Source organism: Eubalaena glacialis, chromosome 13 (genome assembly GCF_028564815.1).
Source record: "Eubalaena glacialis isolate mEubGla1 chromosome 13, mEubGla1.1.hap2.+ XY, whole genome shotgun sequence".
Classification (NCBI taxonomy): domain Eukaryota; kingdom Metazoa; phylum Chordata; class Mammalia; order Artiodactyla; family Balaenidae; genus Eubalaena; species Eubalaena glacialis.
This window is the reverse complement of record NC_083728.1, coordinates 65,937,587-65,964,097: the sequence shown is the minus strand read 5'-3', so window position 1 is coordinate 65,964,097 and position 26,511 is coordinate 65,937,587. Positions and strand designations below refer to the sequence as shown.

General features: G+C 49.1%; 1 protein-coding gene across 6 annotated transcripts in view; it reads right to left on the bottom strand.

Moving 5' to 3' along the window:
* Positions 1-26,511, bottom strand: part of SNX29 (sorting nexin 29) — a 562,097-nt gene that overhangs the window by 477,523 nt on the left and 58,063 nt on the right. For 5 of the 6 annotated variants that reach the window (XM_061208309.1, XM_061208310.1, XM_061208308.1 and 2 more), the window contains 7 exons: positions 22,592-22,772; positions 19,470-19,540; positions 18,045-18,293; positions 15,514-15,889; positions 8,961-9,079; positions 2,658-2,733; positions 866-948 (listed from right to left, as the gene is read on the bottom strand). In XM_061208309.1, coding sequence (XP_061064292.1) covers positions 866-948; positions 2,658-2,733; positions 8,961-9,079; positions 15,514-15,889; positions 18,045-18,293; positions 19,470-19,540; positions 22,592-22,772 — 1,155 coding nt within the window. The remainder of the gene's footprint in view (positions 1-865; positions 949-2,657; positions 2,734-8,960; positions 9,080-15,513; positions 15,890-18,044; positions 18,294-19,469; positions 19,541-22,591; positions 22,773-26,511) is intronic. The other variant, XM_061208313.1, reaches the window with a different exon arrangement.

Sequence of the window (26,511 nt, the reverse complement as noted above, 5' to 3'; positions counted from 1 at the left end):
CCTATCACATTAAGCCACAGTTTGCTGGTTTATTCTTTATTACATAAAGCCACTCAAACCTAACCGTAATTGCTGTTTCGCTAATACTTTTACTGAGTGGTGAGGTTGCAAACAGTTTGAACCTGATCATTAGCAACCTTCATTCATCTTCAAGAGACACTCTCTCCCTTACCTACAAAAGTGATTCCTCCAGAGCTACAAAGGAAACCCAACTAGAAAGTTCCTCTGTAGCTGACGGCCTTGCAGGAGACAAACCCGGAAACCTTGAATGACAGAAGTTTCCCTCTGGGCTTCCCTGGTGGCGCAGCGGTTGAGAATCTGCCTGCCAATGCAGGGGACACGGGTTCGAGCCCTGGTCTGGGAGGATCCCACATGCCGCGGAGCAACTGGGCCCGTGAGCCACAACTACTGAGCCTGCGCGTCTGGAGCCTGTGCTCCGCAACAAGAGAGGCCGCGACAGTGAGAAGCCCGCGCACCGCGATGAAGAGTGGCCCTCGCTTGCCGCAACTAGAGAAAGCCCTCGCACAGAAACGAGACCCAACACAGCCAAAAATAAATAAATTAATTAATTAATTAATTAAATTTAAAAAAAAAGAAGAAGAAGTTTCCCTCTGCCTCAATCCTGCTCCACCTCTGAAGCACGTCCTTTAGAGCGTTCACGCACCCAAGTATCAAGTTTTACAGCTCAGGGAGCTTACGACCACGCACCACACTCCAAGTCCACGACCAGGCACACACACACCTGACTTCATCCCACACTCTGTAAAGTCCACGGTCACACAGGAGCAAGCACAAAGGCACTGCCTCGATGTGCAGGGCCAAGAGTCATCCTGGCATCGGCAGAAGCTGCTCAGAAAGTACTTACTAATTGTCATGGACTCGGGCACCGAGGCAGACGGTAACAGGCTGCTCAGAGGACTTCCTTGGCCTGGAGGACTGGCTTCCACACTGGGAAAGGCAGGCAGAGGGAAGTTACAGTCGGCCACTTAAAACACACCTCCTCACCATTCAAAAACCAGCAGGCTTTACGCTTACTCAGGTTTACGAACTAGAAGGAAGGGAAGGATGCCCTTTGAAATTATAGTCGGTCCTCATTTGTGGATTCCGTAGCTGCAAATTCGCCTACTCCCTGCAGTTTACTTGTAACCCCAAAACTCCCAGCTCTCAGGTATAACGTGGTCACCCGTGAACACGCACAGAGCGGCCAAAAGGCTGAGTCACGGATGTCCATGCTCCCAGCTCCTGCCAAACAAGGCAAGCTCTGCCTTCTTTCAACTAACATTCTGTCCTTCTGGCGAGCTATTTAGCACCACATTGTTCACATTCTTGTGCTTTTTGTTGCTGATTTTGCATCTAAAATGGCCCCAAGCTAGTGCTGAAGTGCTGTCTGGTGTTCCTGAATGCAAGACTGTGAAGTGCCTGACGGAGAAAATACACGTGTGAGGTGGCCCTTGTTCAGGCCTGATGATAGGGCTGTTGGCCTCGAGTCCACCGTCAGTGAATCAACAACATATGCTAAATACGGTGTCTTTAAACAGGAACTGGCATAAAACATAGGTATGTACTGATCTGTTGACAAAAATGTTGTGACCAGACACTCCCAGGAACCTAGGAGCAATGGTTCCATCTTGACAGAACATGACCACCACAAATGACGAGAGTTGACTGTGTAGTTACAAAGAATTTGCAACGTGGAAAAACAGCACTTCGCATCTTTCATGAAAATGGCAAGACCATAATCTGGTTACCACACCCACACCCACACCCCAGGAGGAAAAGGACCAAAACATCATGGATGAAATGGAGTTGGGGGTAAGAGTGATGTAGTTTCATGTACTGCTGCATTTTCCAAATTTTCTAAAATAAACAGCAGAAAGGACTCAGCGTCCTGGATGGATCTGGTGGCACCAACCCTTCCTGGCATCGTATTAATCGGCACGAGCCTCCTACAGACAGTGCCATTCTCAGAGAGCAGGGCGAGACGGTAACACCAAGCATGGGTGGAGGTAAACAATGACCCCGTTCTGGAGCCAAGGTTGAAAATGCAGATGCTACACCCTGGGGACACCAATTTAAACCCATGGAGAGAAGAAGGAAAAAGCTGTAAGAGCAACAAGGATCACGGTGGCATCAGAGGGTCCTCAGTGTCCATCTCAGCTCTGCCACCAAACGTCCAGTGACTCTGGACAACTCAGCTTTCCCTTGAGGTACTTTCATTTGAAAAAAACGAAAACCAATGTGGTGCTTGCTACTGAATGCCAGACTAAGCACTTCACTGATATATAATATCAAAGTGGTTTAAATATTATGTAATATTACAATTATAAATTGTAATATTAAAATTGTTCAATTGTTATCATTATCAAATATTAAAATCAAGCAAATTATGATGGTGGAGGTACCCAGATATGGTCCCCAAAGTGGAAAAAGTAAAGGTGGTATGCAAGTGAAATTTGACACATACCAAGTCTCGGGCCTGAGACCCCTGGCCACTTCGCACTCTGGGATGTTAGACCAAACCTGAACTAAATTAACGTGAAGTGAGGCCTTGCCCTTCAGTCCCAGCAGGCGCCCAACCATCTTTAAAAAAGAATAAAAGGCAGAGTTGTAAAGAGGACAGTTCAACCCCAGAGGCAGCTTGGGGTCTGAATACTCACCTGTACCGAGGTCCAGGCTCCGGGAGGACGTGGTCATCGGGTCCCGTCCCGTTCTCCAGGCTCCCGAGGGGGGTATCTGCGCACACACAGCAACCACAGAGAGAAAGTCAGGGTTCTGTTCTCGTTTCATTTTCCCCATGAGACAAGGACACAGTGCAGACACTGGCTCACCTGCTAAATCAGTTTACTTACAAATGTTTACCCGTCTGGCACACTGGATTTTCATCTGCTCCCTGTTTCATCTCTTTGGGCCGTAATCTCAGACTTGGTATCAGTCACTGACTGGAGGCCCTATTTTCCCACTTAACCTTTTTTTTTTTCATTGAGTATAGCTGACACACAATAATATCAGTTTCAGGTGTATAGCACAGTGATTCGACATTTACATACACTACAAATTAATCACCACGATAAATGTAGTATTATCTGTCACCGACAAAGTTATTACAATATTATTGACTATATTCCCTATGCTGTACATTACATCCCATGACTTATTTATTAACCTCTTTGATCTGGAGCCACCTGGAATTATGCATGAAGTCCATATCCAGAGCCAACCTCAGAACCAGGGAATAATATAAATCAGCTGTTAGATCGGCTCCCGCCTGCAGTGTCTGGAGACGGACACGCGAGGGCAGCACAGCCTAGTGACTGCTGCTTTCTACAGCGCCACTTGCCCTGCATCAAGTGGGAAAGGCATTTGGAAGAAGTGAGGCCATAAGTCATCTCTAGAAACAACAGGCAAGAGGCACTAAAGACTTTCATAGATGCATTAGCTGCTGTTCAAGTCTCTTCCCAGGAAAAAGTACAAATCCATGCCCCTGAGGCTGGACAGTGACATTCACGCCAGTGTCATCCAGCAGAACACCTGCATGTTGGGCAAACTTCTGGTTTGTCAACACCCCCAGCCAGGCCTGGATCAGGGACAGGGGGTGCGGGGACGGAAGGACGCACGTCCCGTTGCCCTAAGTCATCTGTCGTGTGACCTCCTCCTCCGCTTACGCCTGGTCTGGTCCTGCTCAAGATTCCCCAGCTCTTAAGAGGTTGACCTAAGGGAACCTTAAGGGGTTTTCTCTCCTTTCCTTCTACCCTGCTGTCCCCACCAAACTATTCCACTCACTCCTACCTCTTTTAAGAAGTTCACAGGGGGAAGAGAAAGTGTCCACCTCTCCGCCTCCCATTTCTCGCTCCCCAGCATCGTGGTGAGTTCAGGGTGCAGGCTCCGCCCACTGGCCTGGGTTCAAGTCCCTGCTCCCCAACTTCAATCCAGCAAGTTACCCAGCCTCTTTGTGACTCGGCTGCCTCCTCTCTGAAATGGGCTGACACTACTGCCGACCATACTTTTTTTTTTTATTGGAGTATAGTTGCTTTACAATATTGTGTTAGTTTATACTGTACAGCAAAGTGAATCAGCTATGCATATACATATATCCCCTCTTTTCATACAACATTTTAATAACGCCCACCACATAATTAAACTTCACATTTTATTACACATACGTTTCGGTGAGAGCGTGCAGTGAGCGGTGGCTGGTGCCAGTTTGCCCTGTAACCAAGACCCCTCCCCCCCCCACTCCTAGGAGCTCTCTGCTCTCAGCCTTCAAGACACAGTGGTCCTCCTCCCCTCACCGTCTCTTTCTCTGATTCCTGCGTGAAGGTGTCGCTGGATCACAGCTCCGTGGCCTCTGACGCCCTTGGCAAACCCAGCAAAGGTGCTGGCTCCAGCTCTCGGCTCCGTGAAGGTGACAGCTCTCGAGCCCTCACCTCTGGCTAGTCCTCACCTCTGGCTAGGCCCCCAATCTTGAATCCTAAACCCACATTTATAACCGCCCACCAGAAAGCTCTACTAGGATACCGTACTGGCCTCCCAACTGATCATGACCTTCAAAACCGCTCCCACCTCAGAAGATGGTGGCACCACCCTCCCTCCCATCCCAGAGCTGCTTGGTGTCCAAGACCAGTCGGTCCCACCCAGTCACCTCCCACGCCTTGCTCTCCAGTCACTTCCCCCGCCCCCCAGTTCGAGGGCTCCAGGCCCTCCCCGGGGTCTTCTGCAGCAGGTCCCCGCAGCTCTGCTTCAGCCTCCAATCTAACTCACACACAGCCGTCAGATTCCACTTCCTGAAGCAAAGACAGGACTCCAACTGCACAACGCAAATCCACGGGTGGAGTAAAGACCAGCATCAGCCACCAGGATTCCGGACACCACGCCTCCCCGGCCCAAGTGGATTTCCCGTCGTAATACACGACCCTGACCCCGTGCCAGCTGTAGCGGGCCTGATGCACTGGGGCCACAGAGCGATCGCAGACACTGTCGAGGCCCCTCTTCCTTTGCCCCCAGCCAGACGTCATTTTTCCAACTGCCAGACGTCCACTCCCTTCAGCATGCCCACACCCCACCCCGGCACTGATGTGCTCCCCTGAACCCCAGCTGCGGGCCTGGCTCTGACGAGGGTCAGGGTCACACTGGAAGCAAAACAGACATGGTCCTGCCCTCACGGACCTCAAGGGCTAGTGCGGGTAGGGGTTCGGGGACAGGCGTTATCAGGTAATTACACAAGTACACGATTTCAGATGGTACACCGAGGTGGGAGCAGCGGAGACACCTAGGTTTACAACAGAGCGAAACCAAGGCCCGGGCCACGTGAGCTGGGGTCGGCGGCAGGGCCGGGGTGTCCTCTAACGCAGCAGCCCTTGGGCCGCAGCCTAAAGGCAGGAGGAGCTCGAGGGGAGGAGGAAGTGAAAGCTGGCTGGTATGGCCAGGGCAGCAGGCAGAGGGGAAACGGGAGGAGGTGAGGCTGCGGGGTGAGTGGGGGCCGGGTGGACACAGGGAGGGTTCCGGATCTGACCCTAAGTGGGGGGAAGGGTCTGGAGCAGGCGAATGAGGCAATCTGATTTACATTCTAAAAAATCACTCTGGCTGCTGAAAGAAGGATGGATGGATGGCAGACAGGGATAGAGAGCTACTGAGAGGCTATTCTGCATGAGCCTAGCGAGAGAAGGATGAGTTAGAAGAGGGTGGTGGAAGCATTCAGAGGACACTTCGACCGTTCATTCCTCCTCCTCTACGTCGGAGGATTAAAATGATGTCCTTGTCCCCTCCCTGCCTGCGGCACTCGCAGGGGACTCGCCTTTAGATCCCCCAGAGCCTGGCAGCGACCCAACCCCAGACCCAATGGCAGGAGTGGGAGAAGTCGGGGAACACTGGACCTGATGGGGAGAGGAAGGGGCCGAGGACCCGAGCTGCCCAGTGAACCAGCTCCGCATGTGCCAAAGCCCAACTCCAACCACAGGCCCTCAGCGAGCAGCAGTGACGTTTCCACGTACATGGTCAGCAGGAACGGGTGTTCTGTTCCCCTCAATTCACGATTCTCAGTTGAAAGAAACTTTGGGGACTTTTTCTCCCTGGCAGCTTCAAGCAGATGTTGGTAAATGTGCTGTGCTCTGCTGTAGGTAATGACAGGCCCGGAGGAATGACTGGATCGAATCCTCCATCTGCTTGTCAGGGTCTCGGGTGACCCTGGGCTGGTGTCTCCCTTCTCTGAGCCCCTCCCTAACCCCAAAAACGCAGCCCAAGGCATGGCCCCCCAAACCACAGAGGTGCCTCTTCCAAGGTTCAGAAGGATAATAATCCTGTGTTCAGGGTCCCCTTCTCTGCCGCCTTCTCCCTCCCCAGACCTAGCTACTAAAACATCCATCCTTCCCCGCCACAGGCCTCTCTCCCTTTTTTTTTTTATCCCCTCCCTCTTTCTCTAAATACCCTCCAAGTTAAAGACATGAAATGACTCCCAGGCCAGAAAGAGAAGGGAGATCTGAACGTCACTAAAGTAGGCAAGTGTCAATCAGAAGGGACACTATTCAAATGGAGTGAAAGAGAAGGAGTCTTGGGGAGAAATCTGGCCGTGCACGCCCAGGGCTGCCCATGGAGAGGCCGGGCCGGCAGCCAGGCCAGCCTCAGCACCACCAGCCCGCACACCTCCACGGACATGGGGCATCAGGCCAGGAGGGACTTGATGCACTTTGGCACTCCAGCCAGGACACGGCTTCCCCCAGCTGATTCTAGTATCTTCGTGCAGCCCTAGAATAACGCGCCTTCCCGTGCAGTGTTCTCACCATGGTGAGTTTGCCCCTCAGGCGGTCACAAGCTCCCATGACTCCTGGCAGCTTTGTTAACAGTAAGTGAAAAAGTTGGCAGACCAGCTCACACGCAGCGTCTCTGGTGAGGACAGTCGCCATCAGCTGGAGCTGGGGTCCCACCAACAGTGGCAAGGTGGAGCCTCTGGGTCTGCGAGGCTGACAGCCCGAGGAGGGACGGTGGGAAATCTGCGGGGGCAGGGGTGCCTCCTGGCGAGGCTCCTGGAGGCCGGCCAGAACGCTGCGTTCTGTGACTAAACCCCGATGCGAATGGCGCACAGCCAAGCCCCAGGAGCAGCCTGACACGGCAACCCAGCGACAGTTCATGACCCAAACAAAAGGCCTGCCCGGGGGGAGCAGGATAAGGGGAATGGGGGACTGGACCCCGACTCAGATGCCTGAACAAGCACTGGAAATCCTCCAGCGGTCCCACAGACAAACCTGAGGACCACCTGCTCTCTGCCAGCCACCGCCCCACCCCCCAGCCTTCTCAGACATTCTGCTCGTGTCTGCACCGCTGCTGAATGGGCAAGGGCGAGGTGACCAGACCTCCAACCCGCAGTGGCTCAGACCAAGGCTGGTCACCCGAACGGAAGGAGCTGCAGGGGCCGGCCTGGCCTGCAGACACCAGCTAGGCCCACCAGACCGTCCCTCTCTGGGGTTTCAATCAACACCCGGACAGAAGCTCTAGTTGGTATGGAAGGACACACAGCCAAGGCAGCAGTGCTGGCACCTCAGCCAAATAGAGGCCAAACAAGAGGGCGGAGAATGATGAGGGAGCAAAGACAGACCAGGAGGGAGAGGAGATGGGGGCAGATCCCCACAAGGAAGCGTGGGGCACAGAACGAGAATGACAGTAGGACCTCGCCGGGCCCGGAGTGCCTCCATCCCAAAGTCCCAGCTTCTAGCCCACGGGCGCCCGCAAGACGACCTCACTAGTGCAATGCCTGCAGGAAGCCTGCCTGGGGACTTCACATGTGCCCCGCACCTTGTCCCAGATTAACTCAGGGAACCTTTGCCACAAGTCTCAGAAGGAGGAGGTATAACAATAACCATCCCTTCCCTCGTGGGCTGTGGTCAAGAGTGGATGAGCTAACCCAGATCAGTCACCTTACAGCCCTGGACTCATTTCAGGGCTGTCATCACCACCACCCATACTTTGCAGAAGAGGAGAACAGCCTGGCGGACGTAAGTCACTTAGCTGTACTCTCATTAGCCTCAATTTACACCGGGAACACTGCCTCACAGGGCGGTCACGTGCCCCCCTCCAACTTCTAGAGCTGGGCCTGAGCTGACCACCCCCCCAAGACTGCGCCAGTCAGCGTGACCACCCTGCCTCGTGCCCCAGCTAGTTTGAGTGGGTTTCTGTTCCTCACACGGTGACACGACAACAGTCTATCATCCGGTTCAGCATGTCAACAGCTTCCTGGGCAGTCGGTGGGCCCCGGCCCACGGTTCCCTAAACCTGGGCCTAGGAGGGTGAGAAGGGCACCTACACAAGGGGGCCGAGGCCTCTGTGACACGCTGGTGCTGTGAGGCAGTGACGGTGACCAAGCACTTCACTGTGCCAGGCGCTGCAAACACCTACCCCACCAGGGGAGCCGGGCTCATCCACGCTCCCACCCTCGCCGCCACGCCCCCAATACCCCTCACCATGACCTGCTCTAGCTAAAGAAAACAATCACGAACCACAGGCAAGCCTGCTCGACCACAAGGAACAGGTCAGAAATGCTTACCCGCTTTTAAGCAAGCTACTCCCTGACCCCCAAGCACTTGGCTGCATAGAGCACAAGGACCTTTAGAGCTACGGGTTCTGTGACCTGCTCCCTTCTCCTAAGAGGCAAAAATAATGGTCACCATTTGTGATCAGCTTGTATGTGACCAAGTTCAACAAATCACTGCCAAGAAGAAAAACAGGCCCCAGGGGCTCCCTGGTGGTTTGTCAACACTCACGCGGGTGAGAGCACCTCAAAATACCCAGGTTCCGCAAGGAGAGCAGCCTCTGTCGCTCCTGAGCTCAACAGGCCCCGACTGCCCTGAGCCCTGGCCTCCGTGCTCACTCTCCCACTCTCCCACCCCCGCACCCGCAGACGTAACCCAGCCACTCCTGCTGCTTCTCGAGCCAGAGCTGCGACAGGAGGAAAGGAGGAATCGGGAGACACCTACCTGCAGGGCCGTAGGAGCCCACGCCACTGACCGGGAAGAGCACATCGGCGTCGCCGTGCAGCACGTGCAGTGGAGCCCAGCTGTGCATCTGGGAGAGGCAGGCACCCCCGTCCAGCGGCCTGCGGGGGGAGAACACAGCTGCACATCAGGGCCGAAAGCCCCAAGGGCCCCGAGTAGTGCAGCACCTGATGGGCCTCCACAAGCCCCCTCTTGGGAACCAACCAAGCCATGAGGGGGCTGAGAACAGAAGCAGGCCCGGGTGGGAGTCGGGAGCCAGCCCTCCGCTGCTCACTCTTTCAGCCCGTGTTTACTGAGCACCTCCTCCCTGCCCGGCAGTGCGCACACACTCTGTGCTGGCAAAGAGCCAGCCAACGGTGTCCATCCTGCCCTCATGGAGCTTACAGTCTACTGGGGGAAGTGGACGTGAGGCATATAATCCCACAAGAAGGTGTGAAATGGCAGCTCAGGTCTGTGGAGCTGGTCGGGAAGGTGGTGGAAGGCTTCCTTGAAGAAGGGAGGTTTGAGGTGAGGACAGAGGGAAGAACCAGAGTCACAGGGGTGGGAGGTGGGGGCAGCATGTGCTGGTGCTGAAGCAAGAGGAGGCCCCGTGGGCTCCAGGCTCTGAAATGACCTTGGGCTAGGGCCCCTACGCCTCGCTGGTTCTCAAACCCTCACGAGTAAAAGGACAGAACCAGACCGGATCGTGTCTGGGTCCCTTCCAAGAAAGGGGGTCAGCTCAAATATTAACCAGGCTCAAATGATCTGTTATATTGTCACCTTATCCACCAAGTACCAAACTAACCTGAGCCATCTTTGTAACGCCAGGCTGGTTCAGTTAAATTTGAGAAAGTATTTGCCCACTGCAGCATCTGCCTCTGGGCAATCAGGCACCACTGACAAATACCAGGAAGCATCTGTGCAGTACTCGAAAGTTTATAAAATCACGTCGTAGATCAGTTGTAAAGAAGACCAAAGCAGATCATAATCATACCTACTTAATGGAGGGAGGGAGGTAGGGATGATGAAGAGGAGGAGGAGGGCGAGGGAGAGGGAGAGGGAGAGGGAGAGGGAGAGGGAGAGGGAGAGGGAGAGGGAGAGGGAGAAGGGGAGGGAGGGGAGGGAGAAAGGAGGGGAGGAGAGAGGGGGTAGGAAAACAACTCAAAGAGATCATGCAACTTGTCCAAGTTCATCACTTGGCCAGAACCAAGGCTTCAGCCCAGGTCTTCCAGATCCAATTACAATGAGGTCTCCTGGCCACTGCCCCATCAGTTACATGATGTATAGAATTCTTCTTTCGTTTAGAGCAGGGATTAACAAAATTTTTCTGGAAAGGACCAGATAATCAGTATTTTAGGCTTTGTGGCCATAAGTATACTTCTTTGTTGGTTTTTTGTTTGGTTGGTTTTTGCTTTTTACAACGTTTTAAAAAATGTAACAGCCATTCTCGTCTGGGGGCAGATTTGGCCAGCAGGCTAGTCTGTCAACTCCTCTTTTAAGGCCTGCCTGTAGACATTCTCCTTTGAGCACTCTCGAGCTTTTGGTCACACGTTTGACACGGAGCAGGACACACAGCAGGTAATAACCCTAACAGACTTTTGCCACCTGTGTCATTTAGTACTGCAGGTAACGCACACGATGAGGCACAGAAGAGGAAGCGCCCCCCACCTGTGTGCCCAGCTGCAGAGCCAGGTTCTGGGGTGAACTTGGCTCTGCCTCTACAATCTGTAAAGAACCGCCCGCCTGGGGCTCTGACCCAGCAGCTGGCAACCAAGGGGACTCCCGGACACCCAGAGGTGGCCAGGGGCGCCCCTCAGGACACAGCAGCAAAACCACAGTCCTTTCCTGGCCGCTGCACCGGCTCCAGGCAGGTGGGATTTTCTGTTGTTTCTAAGGGGACGTCTTGCCACTTTCCAGCAACACATGCAGAGCACAAAGTGAAGTCAGGTCTCACCAACTAAGGTTCGGACCCGAGTAAAAGTGGCCAAAGGCCTCCACCTCGAAAAGGAGTTACACTGAAGTGATTCCTAAAGCAGAGACCAATTCAGAATACGGGGTCAGAGTTGGGCTTAGAAACAGAACCGGTGTTGCTTTTCATTAGAAAAGTAAGACACTTATTTTAAAACCTACAAAATGCCATAAAGAGGAGGGGGAAAAATACACCCAAAGCCCCATTACCCAAAACAACTGAGGTAGACACGATTTCCATAGTGTCATTTTTTTCTTTCTTTCCTCACGTGCTTTCCTTTACGAGGTGGTAATGAAGCTAGATGTAGGTTTTTATATTTTGCTTTTTTCATTCAATATTAATTCATAATTTCATCTTCATACTACTTAGATACTCTTAGATGTCATTTAAGATGTTTAAGATCCGGAACATTAAGATTTTAAGATTTAAACTACAAAATATTCCACTGTTAACTGTTCCTCTGTGGTTGCACATTTTCGTCAGGTTCATTGTTTAGCTTTTCTAAATTAGCATGTTGGTATCTAGATGCAGCAACCTTTTTCCTGAGGCTGGTCCTCAGGGTAGCTTCCCAGCAGTGGAATTACTAAATCAAGGGGGATAAACATTTTTAAGGCTCCCGACATTGTGCCAAACTGTTTTCCCCAGGGGCTGTGGACATGACCAGCGCTCTATCAGGATGACCCTAGCACCAGCCATGCCTCATCATTATTCCACAGTTAACGTCTACTATGTGTCTGGAACATTCCAAGCATTGAGAGCAAGCCTTCCAGGCAGGGCGCTAACCCAAGGCCGCCTTTCACCCAGTTCTCTTTTTAAATCTTGACGAAAACGATGGGCAAAATACAGTGTCTGGTTTTACTTTGCGCTTGCTTAATTGCTGGTGAAGTGCAACCTTTTTCATGTTTGTAATTCTTTTTGAACTATATTTTCACCCCACTTCCCTGTTGGTGTCATGGAACACACATAAAGTGACAGGAAAACCCCTTTCTATGATAAAGATATTATATCCTCTTTTCTTTTAAGAAAAAAACAGGGACTTCCCTGGCGGTCCAGTGGTTAAGACTCTGTGCTTCCACTGCAGGGGGCGCGGGTTCGATCCCTGGCTGGGGAACTAAGATCCTGCATGCCACTTGGTGTGGCCAATAAATAAATAAATAAACAAATACTTTAAGAAAAAAACAAAAGCAAGGTCAACACTTATAAATACTGAGGTAGTTAAAAAACTAAAAACAGAACTACCATACGACCCAGCAATCCCACTACTGGGCATATACCCTGAGAAAACCATAATTCAAAAAGAGTCATGTACCACAATGTTCATTGCAGCTCTATTTACAATAGCCAGGACATGGAAGCAACCTACGTGTCCACTGACAGATGAATGGATAAAGAAGAGGTGGCACATATATACAATGGAATATTACTCAGCCATAAAAAGAAACGAACTTGAGTTATTTATAGTGAGGTGGATGGACCTAGAGTCTGTCATACAGAGTGAAGTAAGTCAGAAAGAGAAAAACAAATACCGTATGCTAATACATATATATGGAGTCTAAAAAAAAATGGTTCTGAAGAACCTAGGGGCTGGACAGGAGTAAAGACACAGATGTAGAGAATGGACTTGAGGACACGGGGAGGGGGAAGGGTAAGCTGGGACGAAGTGAGAGAGTGGCATGGACATATATACACTACCAGATGTAAAATAGATAGCTAGTGGGAAGCAGCCGCATAGCACAGGGAGATCAGCTCGGTGCTTTGTGACCACCTAGAGGGGTGGGATAGGGAGGGTGGGAGGGAGACGCAAGAGGGAGGGGATATGGGGATATATGTATATGTATAGCTGATTCACTTTGTTATAAAGCAGAAACTAACAAACCATTGTAAAGCAATGTTAAAAAAAATAAAATAAAATACTGAGGTAGGAGGGACAAGATTTTTCCTCAGTCATCAGACATTTTTCCTCAGTCATCAAAGAAGTGGTTTAATTGCCAGCAAGTAGAGGTGTAAACCCAATTTTTGGCCAACAGAGCATCTAAAAGACCATCAGAGCATTCGACTTTGCCAAAGGCCACTGCAACCCACCATGTGCTTCTCCCAGCCTGGCCCCTTTCCTCCCACAAACCTGGCTGTGCTATTAAACTTTTAAAGTTCTGGCCCCTCCAGGATCCTAGACCTTTCACGAGAATATTAGCTTAGAAGCAAAATGAAAGTATTACTCAGTAGGCCATCTCATCATTTCTCTCTCTTTCCCCAAGAGGCTCTGCAGAATGCTCACTCAGGATCCCCTCTTTATGCCAGGGAGTGGCTGTCCATAATCCATAGGGGGCCCAATGGCCTCAAAGGGCCCAGGCCCTGTAAAGGTCACCCTGCACTGTTTTGTGTTTCACACATCACAATGCCGGCAGCTATCCTGGCTCGCAAGCTGGCCTCCCAGCTCCAGCCTCCCCTCAATGGCACCAGTCCAGTAGGAAGAGAAATGACTGTGTTTGAGGCCAAAAAACTGATTCGTGGAGTGAATCAACTCAGAGATGCACTCACCTACAGAGACAGAGAATGCAAATGGCATTTCCTAAAAGGCCCAGAGGAAGAACTGTAGGCAGGTGTGATGGGTAACTTTATGTGTCAACTTGGCTAGGCCATGGTACCTAGATATCTGATCAAACATTATTCTTGATGTTTCTGTGCAGGTATTTGTCTTGATGAGATTAAAATTTAAGACAGGAGACTTCGAATAAAGCAGATCACCCTCCATAATTTGGGTGGGCCTCATCCAATCAGTTGAAGGCCTTAACAGAAAAAGACTGAGGTTCCCCCAAAGAAGAAGAAATTCTGCCAGCACACTGTCTTCAGACTCAAATTGCAATTCTTCCCTGGGTCTCCAGCCTGCCAGCCTACCTTGCAGATTTTGGACTTGTCAAGTTCCACAATCACATGAGCCAATTCCTTAAGATAAATCTCTCTAGATAAATACATACATACATACATATGAGAAACACACACACACACACACACACACACACACTATTGGTTCTGTTTTTCTGGAGAACCCTAATATAGCGGGTCACAAGACTGGATGCAGGTACAAAATCATTCATACATAGTAAGCAAGAACAATGCTGGAGGGAAGCCACCCTAACATACTTTAGTAGGAGAAAAAAGCCTTGTGCACGAAAATGTTCATTTCAGAATGGCTGATAACAAAAAACAAAAACAATGCCAACAACCTAAATACTCAACAACAGGGGAACCGTTAGCAAATCATGACACTGATCTGACCGAATATCAACCAATCGAGATTCATGGCTATGTAGAAACATGAAAAATATCTGACAGTACCTATAAGCTTTGGAACACAGCACAACCTAACCTTAATTCCAGTTCTTCCCACTGGTTTGACAAATCTTAACTAAAGAAACTGGTCTTTCATCCATCAGGTGGGGTGGACACCCACAAACCCCCCAGGGCAGCTCTAAGTATTAGGATACAGTGAATCTGCAGCTTGCCTCATCTGGCCTGTCCCAGATGATCGACAAGGTAATGCTACTAACATGGGCATGCATGTGAATGAGGATGAGAGTAAAAATCAAAGACAAAAACAGGGAAAGTCTCATGAGAAAGAAAAAAACCTCCAATTCAACACATGGACGTGCAAAGCTTCGGGCTAGAGGCACACTGTGCCCCTCCACCGCACCAGGGGGTCTCGGGGTCTTCATTTTACACTTTCACGGGCTGGTTTTGAAGCCAGCCGTGACTAGGGTTGCACTGCACACTACAGAACTCAGGTGAAGAGGTCACTAGTTTATTCGGCATTAAGAGTAAGACCAAGCACAGGAATTATTACAAGAGTTACAGTGTAACAGCAGCCACAGCTGCCTGCATTCTTTCTTGACGTGCCAGCACCCGTGCCCAAGGCCCAACACGCAGGGTCCCATTAACTGGACAACAGTTCTTTCTACAAAGCAGATGCTGTTTTTCTCCTCGGTCTCACGTGAGGCCTGAAGCTCTGGGAGGTGAAGAAACTCGTCCAACCTAGTCTAACCTAAGCCACGCAGCTAGTAAATGAGAACCCAGGTTGTCTTGATTCTAAGATCCAAGCTCCTAACTATGCTTTTCTGTTTTACGCCTTCACTTGCACCAAGCCCCTCCTGCAGGTATAAATGTACCGCAGCTCCAGGGTTAAGGTGGCGAGTGCAGGCCAGTTACTGCCATTCACACCCCTGCAAATAAACACAGAAATTACCAGCCGGAGACTATTCTCTAGAATACCCTGCCTCTCTCCTGAGCTTCCTGGGCTAGTGGCAAGTAAGAGATGCAAGCAAAATCCAAGCAACAAAAATGAAAGACACAGACATAAAGCAAGAATTTCAAGGCCTACATCTTGACACCAACTTTGCAGTAAGTACCTTCAAATAGTATATATGCTCTCTTCCCCTCAGTTCTCAGGAGTGGAGCAAGCTAATGCTCCTTCTTCTGAAATCAAGATCTGAAAAATGAATGATGCCCCAAACAGAAAACCTGCAGTCTAATTTCACCGAATACTACAGAAAGAGCCAGCCACCCTTCCTCAGAAGCTGAAGCAGAACTTACTTCTCCGGCGACTCCGAGTGGCCCGGGCACTTCTTCCCAGGTGTGCTCCCGTACACGTCGTCCTCATTCTCATCCACGTCTTCATCATCGATGCTTTTCACATCGAGCTTCTGGTACCCAAACTCCCCGTTCAAAGACAGAGAATCGATTTTCCATGAGTTGCTGCTCTGACTTCCGTTGGAATTTGGCCCAAAGGGGCTTTCAAAGGCCGTCATGATACTGACCGAGGAGCGGTCGGAGTTCTCCTCCGAGCTTTCCCCCGCCCCAGGGATCTTCTTAGAAACATCCCCGGAGCTCTGCTCGTCTTCCTCGTCATCAAACGAGATGATGTTGGTCACCTTCTTTTTCTTCTTCCTCTCCCTTTTACATTTGGCATCTGGCAAAAGATATGAGATAAGAAAAAGCAGGGAAGATAAAGCGATGATGGAGCCATCCTGCCTCTAGACTGTGGAAAATCTCTACTATTCTACTAAATATTGAATCTGAGATAAACTCAGATTTCTTTTAACCCTTGGAAAAAAAATTTGTCTACGGGAGACCAAGCAAAATGGATGTGAGCCTCTACTTCTGATGTGAACGTATATGCCATAGAGCACATATTACAATCATTCCTTCTAAGCAGTCCTTCCAAGCACTTTGATTAAAAGGGTGAATCATTATTGAAATGATTTGTATTGCTTCACTTTGGAAGATACTCTCATGGCTGGGAGATGAGACCAAGAAAATCAGTTTGGGGATTGTAGTCGACTGTTTAACAGCCACAATTTCTCCCAGCCCAGCACGATGCCCCTTTACAGTGGGGCTTTGCTGTCCCCCATCAAGGGTGCTATCTATTTCTCCACCCTCTGGAAACTAGGCTGACTTAGTGCTCTGCTTTTAAGAACAGAATGTGACAGAAATAACTGTGTGAGTTCTAGAGCCTAGGCATTACCCTCATGGAATGCTGCCCTGAAATGACCGCGGAAGAAGCCGGTCTAGCTTACTGGAGGATGAGAGACCGTGTGGGGGGAAACTGAGATGCCCCAGCCAAGAGTCAGCACCAACTCCAGGTGCATGAGTGGGGCCATCTTGAATCTTCCAGCTCAGTCACCAGCTGAATGAAGCCCCAAGAGGGAGCCCAGGTGAAACCACCAGAAGAACCATCCTGCCAACCCCCAGAATCATAAAAAAAATTATAAATTGTGGTTGTTTGTTTTAAGCCACTACATTTTGGAGCTGTTTGTTACACAGCAAAGGCTAACTGAAACAGAAGGTCAAGACTGCCTTGGTGACCAGCACTTAGATGAGCCAGTTTGTTCACCCATCTTAATCATCAACCTTGGGTGTGAGACACTTTGGAGCCAATTCCAAAAAGTCAAATCCGTCTAAACCAAGGTGTGACGTGGTGATGCTTCACCAGTGTGTCCAAACTCTGAGACAGTGTCAAAAGCAGGTTCCCAAAATAGATAGAAAAGGTACTCCTTTGGCCAGTTTTTTTTTTGGTTTTTTGTTGTTTGGTTTTTTTTTTGTCCATGCTGCATGGCATGCTGGATCCTAGTTCCCCGATCAAACCCGCACCCCCTGCAGTGGAAGCACGGAGTCTTAACTACTGGACTGCCAGGGAAGTCCCAAGATACTCCTTTGGGTATGCAAATTCCAGCATCTCTGGTACACAAAGTTATCAACAGTCCTGTTTCTCTGTCATTCACGTGGGGTCTCTGCTCGAGAAACAGAGGGCAAGACAGATAAAGCCAGTGTGCACCAAAGACTCCATGGGATTCTGAGTCTTCACCATCATGAATAATTCCAAAGGGATGACCATGATTACTGCTTTGTTTAAGGGATTTGAGAATACCAGGATTAAGCCCTTATACCCAAAATTTCCAATTTTGCTGTTGCAACATTCTGGATGTCCCAGAAAGTTCAAGGGGTATTGTAAACTTCTCACAAAATTGATCAGAGCTGAATCAACTTTCTTTTGCCTCCTCACAGCCTAGAGTCAAAGCTGACCAACTCCTCCCTTCCCCCGGCCCCCACTTAAATGTCATCCCCCCAACAGTATACATTCTCTATAGCACCCTGAGCTGGGCTTTCACCCCACTTATCAGAAGGATAATTAAAGAAATGAATGGATGAAGGAATAAAGGAATGAAGATCAACTTCCTCTGGCTTCACGTGACCATCACACCCTCCCTTTCAGTTTGCTCTGACTGAGCTGTTGGCTTGGTTACCCTATCATCTTCACATCTCAGGAAGGCTCTCAGATCCCTTTCCAAGTGAATAAGGGTAAGAAAGATAAACACATGGGGACTTCACTGGTGGTCCAGTGGTTAGGACTCCGTGCTTTCACTGCAGGGGGCACAGGTTCAACCCCTGGTCAGGGAACTAAGACCCTGCATGCCACATGGTGCAGCCAAAAAAAAAAATTAAAAAGATAAACACAAACATGAACTGAAAATACGAGTGCATCAGATTTCACTCCCCTTGGCGCTTTCAGATGACACAATCTGTCATTCTCACCCGACCCTCTGTCCTCCCCCGTTCTCGCTCACCGGCACTGACGTGCTTGGACACGACAGGCAGGGGGTCGGTCTCCTGCTCAGGCCTGATGAGGATGGAGACGGCCGAGGATGCCGTGATCTCCCTGAAAAGGCTGCTCACTCCTTGCGTGGATTCCTTCAGCAAGGAGGTCACATTCTGCGTGGATTCCTTCAAGAGGTCCGAGACGGTGGGAGCAAACTTACTCTGCCCGTTTAAATCCTTGTTGTCGATGTTAATCGCGAAGAGTATGGAGTTCAGACCTGCCCCCAAAAAGGGAAGAGCCTGGTGTGTCTGCTGTTCAACAGTCACACTCCAACACGATAAACAAGCCGCAGACGTTAGAGTACACAAGAGGGTACACACTCGTCTCAAATGGTGATAAAAACCACCCACAAAACTGGGGTCAGGAGACACCCGCTATCACTGGAGTTGAGTCTTTCCAAATTCTCTCCCTATCCGTCAGGAAGACAAAAGACAAATAAGAAGTCAACCGTGGGGAGGTTAAGGAGTAAGTTCTGGGGTCGGACTGCCTGGGTTGAATCCCAGCACTGCCACTTACATGCTCTGAGACCTTGGTCAAGCCATTCACGACCTCTGAGCTTCAGTTTCCTTATCTATAATAGGGGGACAGCAGCATCCCTTACAGAGTATTAAAGACCATCACCCATCGAAAACAGCTCAGTAAGCAATCAAAAAATGTGTACCAATATCATTACCATTATCACTTTAGGCAAAAACTTGCCCTGGTCTCCTATGGCCCACACAAGACATCATGGTCACCTGACTTTTCCTCATCAATGGACAAGCCTAACATAACTCTCAGTAGGTGGGACTCAGTGTAAACTTTGAGGGAAGAGAGAAAAAGGAGGCAACAAAGGATGTGGAAGAAAGAAGCAAGTTACCCACTTTACCCTTTGAGTGACAGTCAAATGTTAAACAATTTAACAATTCATCAACTAGCAACAATGCAGGGCTTTCATGGTAACAAATCATGTACTTGACTCTTTCTCACGTCTCATTCTCTCACAGCCCTATACAGGTGACTGCCATGCTATCAGGATTCCCACGTCACACAAGAGAAAAGTAAAGGTAAAAAAGCTCACAGGATCTGCCCCAGGCCACCTGCCAGACAGGGGCAGAGCCAGGCTTCAAAGGCAGGTCTCCTCCCCCAGTTCCCTGGATCTTTATATTACACTTGCAAAGCCACAGCCAAAACCCCTCAACCCCATGCTTTCCCAGCCAGGGTATCAAGTTCTAGATAAATGGACTCAATTGCTCATCACCACTAAAGGAAGGACAGTGGCAAGTGACTCATTAATTCGGTGAGGACAGGGAAAACCAGAGCATCCCTTGGAGTTATAAATTCACTCCCAGGCAGCCTCCTCTGCTCACCAAGCTTCACAGGAGCCCCCGCCCTTGGCCCTGGCCAGGCTTACCAGCTGCCATGGTAGGAAGCATGCTAGACCTTTCTTCATCCATCACAAAAGCCCAGTCTTCATAAAAAGTGCTGCAAATTGGAAAAGAGAGGGGAAAAACTCTGAACAGTGGTTCTCGGCATCTGTCAGCCAAACAATTCCCACATATGGCTCCCTGGACAATCCATGCCTGGTTATCCCAGAGTGGATACACGAGGTATCTGCTGGGCTGAGGCTTCTGGTTATAAACAAAGGATTGCGCGCATATATCCTACAACTTCCTCACTGGTCCCCTGAGATCTTCAGAGCCCCCTGAGCTTGAAAGTACTGAGATAGGCATGAGATGTACACGTGGTATTTCTGAAGCAGAAAAGGAGAAGGGGACAAACAGAGGGGTAACTTCCACTCAAGCTATGTCTCTAAGAGACAGACAGGAAATCCAAGCCAGCCCACAGGACCCCTCTGATTGGGTTAATACAAGAAGAGACAATTTCAGTAAGAAATTATAGTTCCATGGCTCCATCAACCAGGGCATTTGTATATAACACCAGCTTGGGCTGCAGCCCAAAAGCCAAGTTACCCCTGGAAAGGGCTGGGAAGTTAAAAAGGCCCACAAATCTAAAGAGCAGTGGGGGAGGAGGGGGACAGAAAGGCCTACAGGTCATTCCATTGTTCAAGGTCATTCAGCAATAAATGGTACAGCCAGGGCTCCAAAGCAGGTCTCCCAGCCTCATTCCCCAGCTCTTTATCCGACCCCCCCGTTAAGCAATAACAAGCAAATATCCTCACCCCCCCAGACTTCCCGGCCAGGTCAGAGAACTCCAAACTAACGGAGTCAAAACCCAATTTCACTGAAGCACAGTCAGTGATGGGTGACCTGGAGTTCAGCAAGAGACCGGATACATAATTGCTGAAGCGACTGAATACAACTAACAGAAAGAGAAAAGAAACACATCATTTTCAACATACTCAACCTGGCAAAAATGTCAGTGGAAGCACAGACTACATGTTCAAGCTGGCACTGCAACTAGACCTCTGATTCCCAAATTTGTGATTCTTTACAAATTGGAGCCAGTTTTCATGCATGTAAATGAATTTGGTTTTCCCACATCAAGTTAGAGTGGCTAGTGATTCAGGTAAGTTCAACTTTGATTCTTAACAGCTGATTCATTTCAACTGCTCACTGTTACATTCAACCTTGACAATGAGAGCACAACTCTGAACTACAGCTGTCCCTTGGTATCCATGGGGGATTGGTTCCAGGACCCACTTCGGATACCAAAATTTGCAGATGCTTATATAAAATAGCGTAGTACAATTGGCTCTCCAAATCTGCAGGTTCTGCATCCATGGATTCCACCAACCACAGATCTTAAACACAGTACTCAATCCACGGTTGGCTGAGACCACAGATGCAGAACCTGGGGATAGAGAGGGCAGACTGCACTTGTAAATGATCCGCTGGAAAGAGCTTCACAAAAAAAAAAAAAAAAACCAACTATTATAAGAAACATGCGTATGTTCTCCTTAATGAAAGCTGGTTAATGCTCAGATGTACACACAGACATTTGCAGCCTCCCAACTCAGACCCTAAGCAGCACACAAGTACAGCTGATGCCAGTCGTTCTGGGCCCCATCCCTACCATCTCATATCCACAGGGTCTGAACACACAACTGGACAAGGTACCACAAGCAACATCAATAGGAGAACTTCAAGGGTATCTTTAACAGCCTTAGTGCACAATCCCAGAACACCTAGCAAACTACTGGTAGAGAGGTGACCACAAGCAACAGAAGAAACAGAAGAGGAGACCTGAGCCGGGGAATGCACAGCAAGATGTGAAATCACGGGAATGCATCACGGCACTAAGGAAACGCCAGCTTAATGAATTAACTGACATTTCAGTGTTGAGGATCTGGGCTGATGTGGAAGTTATTCAAGGGACCAGGGCAGAATGGACCACTGTCCCTTTGCATCATCAGGTGACACAAAACAACATGTCTAGTCCACCCTTCTCAGAGGGAAAATAACAGCGAGAGAGAGAGAGAGAAAGGGACAGGGAGAGGAAGACAGGGAGAGGAGAAAGAGGTCACAAACACCAGCATACAAGCAAAATGACAGAAAAAATACCAACATGTTAGCAGAGTTATGTCTGTGTAATTTATGAGTGACTTAAGTTTTGTCCCAGAGTGTTCTACAGCATCGTCAAATGTTTCTGAAGGGAAGATGGCTGACTGTACTATCGCTGATGCATATTCAGTGCCGTCTCCCCATGGCTGTGGGATAACCATACCTCACCCACCCTGCTGAGCTTGCCTGTGGCCGTATAACTTGCTGGCCAATGAAATATGAGTGGGAGTGAGCATCACGGCGGGCAGAGGCTTTAAGAGCCAGAGCTTGGCTCAGCCACAGTCCCTTGTCCTGCCTTGGCAATCAGGAAAGCATATGTAGAGATGGAGCCTCTGTCAGCCTGGATCCCTGAGATGAGACCTCCCACCCATGACAGACATGCAGCAGGGGGAAGAAATGAACGCGGCTGTCTCAAGCCAATGAGGTTTATACGATGCTTGTTATGGCAGCATAACCTGGCCTATACTAACTGACAGAGTGAACTTTATGATCAAGAAAAAAAGAAAACAAAATAAAACGAGATGTTGTTTTATAATAACAAATGACTTCTCTCGCCAACTTAAAACTTCCCTATTTCTTTCCATCAGTTTGGGGTTGATTAACCTCAAAACCACCAGAAGGAGCTGTACAGCATGCAGCACGCAAGGTGAGACACAACATGAAACTGGGCACTGAACACCCAACATCTAAAGAGAAAGAAATTCTGAATCCGAAAGAAACGCAGATTAAAATTCCAGCAAGTGGGGCGCAGGCTGTGTCCTAAGACAACAGCTCTCTCCACACCCCAGGCCTTAATAATAACAAGCATCTATTGAGTGCTTGCTGCATGCAGCTGTCATGCGGAGGGAGCCCTTTACAGGCATCCTCATTTAGTCTCTGGTCGACTGTCCCCACAGCACAGCTGGACAAGCTGGGGCGGGAAGAGGGGAACCCAGCCGCCCCAGATGCAGGCGGGCAGATACTACGATGGTCACCCCTCGGCGCACCCCCTCCCCGAGCCCCTCTGGGGTACCTGAGCCTGCTGTGGTCGGCCAGGAGCATGTGCAGGTAGCGCTCCAGGGAGTGTTCGTTGAGGGCGCAGCGCAGCCAGGCGCGGCCGCGGCCCACGTCCGAGGCGATGTGGTGCAAGGCGTAGAAGCGCTGCAGCTCATGCTTGCTGAGGACCTCCTTCACATAGAACCAGAACACGGGCTCTGCGGAGACAGTGGGACCACGCTGTGGGGCGTGCATCGTCTGCAGAGGAACACCCTTGGGCAGTTTTTGGTTTTGTTTTTTTTATTGAAGTATAGTTGATTTACCATAATGGAGAAGAATATTAAGAAAAAAAAAAAAGAATTGTATATATGTCCATGGGCAGTTTTGAGGGTTGTAGAAGAGTTACTTCTTAGCACCAAAAAGGAAGATACCCAAGAGTATATTGAAAATAAAAATGAACCCCCCCATCCACCATCCAGAGGTGACCAACATTAACATTTTCAAGTCAGTCTTTTTGCCTGCACTTTGCTTTTTTATACAAAATTGACATCTGTGATAGCTGAATTATGACCCCCAAAGATAACCATATCCTACTCCCTGGAACCTGTGCATGTTACCTTTTACGGCAAAAGAGACTTTGCAGGTGTGACAGGTCATGTCATTATAGGTGTGCAGGTGTGTCCTTACAGCGGAATGACCCCTGTAAGGATCTTGAAACAGGGAGATTATCCTGGGTTGTCTCTGGGGGCCTGACATAATCACAAGTGTCTTTAAAAGAGGGAGGGGGAAGGAGAGCTGATGCAGAAGAGAAGGCAGTGCCATGACCAGGGAAGCATAGCCTGTAGTGATGCGGCCACAGCCAAGGAGTGCCAGAAGCCACCAGAAGCCGGAAGAGGCAAGGAACGGATCCTGCCCTGGAGCCTCCAGAAGGAACCAGCCCTGCCATCACCTTGACTTTAGCCCAGTGAAACTGACTTTGGACTTCTGCCCTCCATAACTATAAGAAAATTAGTTCGTGTTGTTTTAAGCCACAAACTTTGTGGTAATTTGTTAGAGCAGCCATAAGAAATTAATACACCATCACATTGTGTGTTGTATATGTATATGTATATGTATGTATGTGTGTATATATAAATACACACACACGTAGCTTTGTATCCTGACTTGTTTCTTTTCTTATCTAGATCATGAACATTTTCCTGTAACATGTAAAGGTCTCTGAGAACATGATTTTTGATGGCTCCCCAGTTAAACACAATTTATTTCAGGACTGCTGGGAACATAATATAATGCCAATTTTCCCTGTATAATGCTTTGACCATCCCTGTACATAACTCACTGTCCTTGTTTCTAGTTCCTTAGGGGAGATTTCCATAGGTCTGAGCAGATTTAAGGCTTTAAGGAAAGCTAAGAAGTTTGTTTTTATCCAAAAAATAGTCACCGTGTCGCCTCACATCCTGCTTTTTTTGTCCACATGCACACAGATGTTTTTCATAGGTGTAATTCCAGTGTATACCTAATTTTGTAACCAACCTTCTTTACTTAAGGACAGTTCATCAATACTTTTCAATGCTGCCAATAATAACGGCAACAACAGCGATAGCCGCTACTACTTATTGAGCATTAACTACGTGCCAGCCATTGCACCCAACACTTTCCATCCGACCTCAGTCCTCACAACCACCAAGGCCATCTCCATGTCAAAGACAAGGCTGAGGCCCAGACAAGTGAAGTAACTGGCCCAGTGACACACAGTTATAAGTGGTCCAGCAGAAAGGGACCTCAGAGCTGTCTCCCTGCAAACCACTTCATCACACTGCCCTGCAAAGTGAGGGGCGCTCTGCCTCCTTGAAAAGGATCATGTTCACAACTGCTCGATATCCCGAGGGGGAAACTGCTGAGTCTCTGCTGCCAGACGGGGATTCTAATCCAGGAGCTAAACAGGCTCAGACCCCTCTGAGAAGGTGACAAGAGCTTTGAACCTTCCTTCCAGAAGGATGTGAATACACACATCTCCATACACTGGACAGCAAGTTAATAAGCTCACTCTAAGATTGCAGTTCAGCTCAAGTAGCACAGACTGCATTCTTCCCAGCAGCCACAAGCTGGGCGAGGCTATGGGCCGCCAGGTAGAAAAGAAGGACTCTTTCCTAACAAGCTTCCAGTCTAGCAGGCAGGACAACAGGTGAGGAGGTCTTCAGCGGAAGGACCCTGGGCAGGTCCCTCAACCATGCTAAGCTTCAGACTCCTCTCCCTTAAAGTAAGCCCCAAAGTGCAGAATCACCTAGGGTTACTGGGGTAACTGGAGAAAAGGGGGGTAGAACACTGAGCATGATGCCCAGCCCATGATGACCAACCACTGCTTGCTAAATAATTATCTTCTTATCCAAGAGCATTCATATTGTTTCCTCTTTTCTTTTTTCTGTTAACAGCATCTAAATGTGTATGTACTTATGAGCGTGTGTATGCATCTGTGTATCAAGTCAACCTCTGAGATCATTTAGAATAAACATCTCAGGAACGACTGGTAAAACCACCAGCAGGGCAGTTTACTCAGAATACCTTCTGTCTCAATCCCTAAAAGCCAAACTAATCCCCTTCCGAAACCCATTAGATCAGCCCAAACTGCACAAGTGCAAACAGCCTTCTTTCTACTGGAAGACTCTCTCAGAATTTGGTGAGAGTACCACTCTGGGCCGGCCGGCTGACCAGCCAAAAACTTGTTTTGTAACCCACCAGACAACCATCAGTACATCCATCACGATTCCAATCAAGTGACTCTCACTTGCATTGTCTTTCCTGAAAACTGCAGTCACCTCCCTCTGACCCTGAGTACACATGAAACACCTCAAAGTGTGCTTTCACCTTTCAATTTTGCAAATTGCTTACCGATACAGAATCCTTCTAAAGCTTGCCTGAGTGATGCTGCTGATGATCATGATTATCCCAGCAGGGCTCCGCTTCCACTGCCAGAATTAACGTGGTCTATTTAAAGTGCAGCTCACCTGCCACTTAACACTTGCAGTGTCCATAATTTAATTTGGGAATATACACTGATCTCTTGTTGCTTTAAACCAGAGGCTGATTCCAAAAGTGGGTGAGGGCTTCTGGTTCCCCCAACTCCTGAAAGCCATCTGCCAACAAGAACAAGAGCCAAGAAGGGGGCACTGAGGTGAGCTACCTAGGGGTACCTGCTGACAGAGGATGATGAAAGCACGGGGCCTTTGGCAAAGCTTCTAACAGGCCTCAACTTTAATTGATGCCAAGAATTCAAGAATGCATACTTTGGAGGGCAAAATCCCTGGCGCGAGTTCTAGTTCAGGCATTGCGTGACCTTCGGCAACATAGTTTGTCCTTCATTTTCCTCATCTGTAAAATGGGGAGAACTACCTGCCTTTGAGGTTTGCTAAGAGGGAAAAAAAAGGAGACAATAAAGCATGCATATGAAGTGCTTAGTACCAAGGCAGGAAAACGGCATCCCTTTCCCTTTCTTCTGGCAGCTGCACCCCTCTTTCCTAGGGGAACCGTGTTCCATTTGGTTCCCTGTGAAGTTGCTTTTAGCACTACCAAACTCTCCCTCCCACAGGGGTGGGCAGGTAACCCAAGCTGGTCAACCACCTGGCCACAGCAGGGCGGGCGCCTCAACTTGCCTCACTCAGCACCCCCTCATCCTGGTCCTGTTTGATATTTTGTGTGACTTTTGCATGACCTTTGCGTGATGGATTTTTTTTCTGTATTAATTTTGATTTTTTTTTAAATATTGCATGAAAATATTATTTATCTTGATCGCTGAGCTTTTGGTGTTCCCTTAAATTCTGTGGCTGAAGTGAGTGCTTCACTGCCTCACCCTGGACCACGGGGCCCTCCCCACAACTTCTGCCTGAACTACTAGAAGAGAAGCCTTGTCTCCCTCCAGAACTGAAGTCAGCAAACAAAGGCCCGAGGGCCAAATTCAGC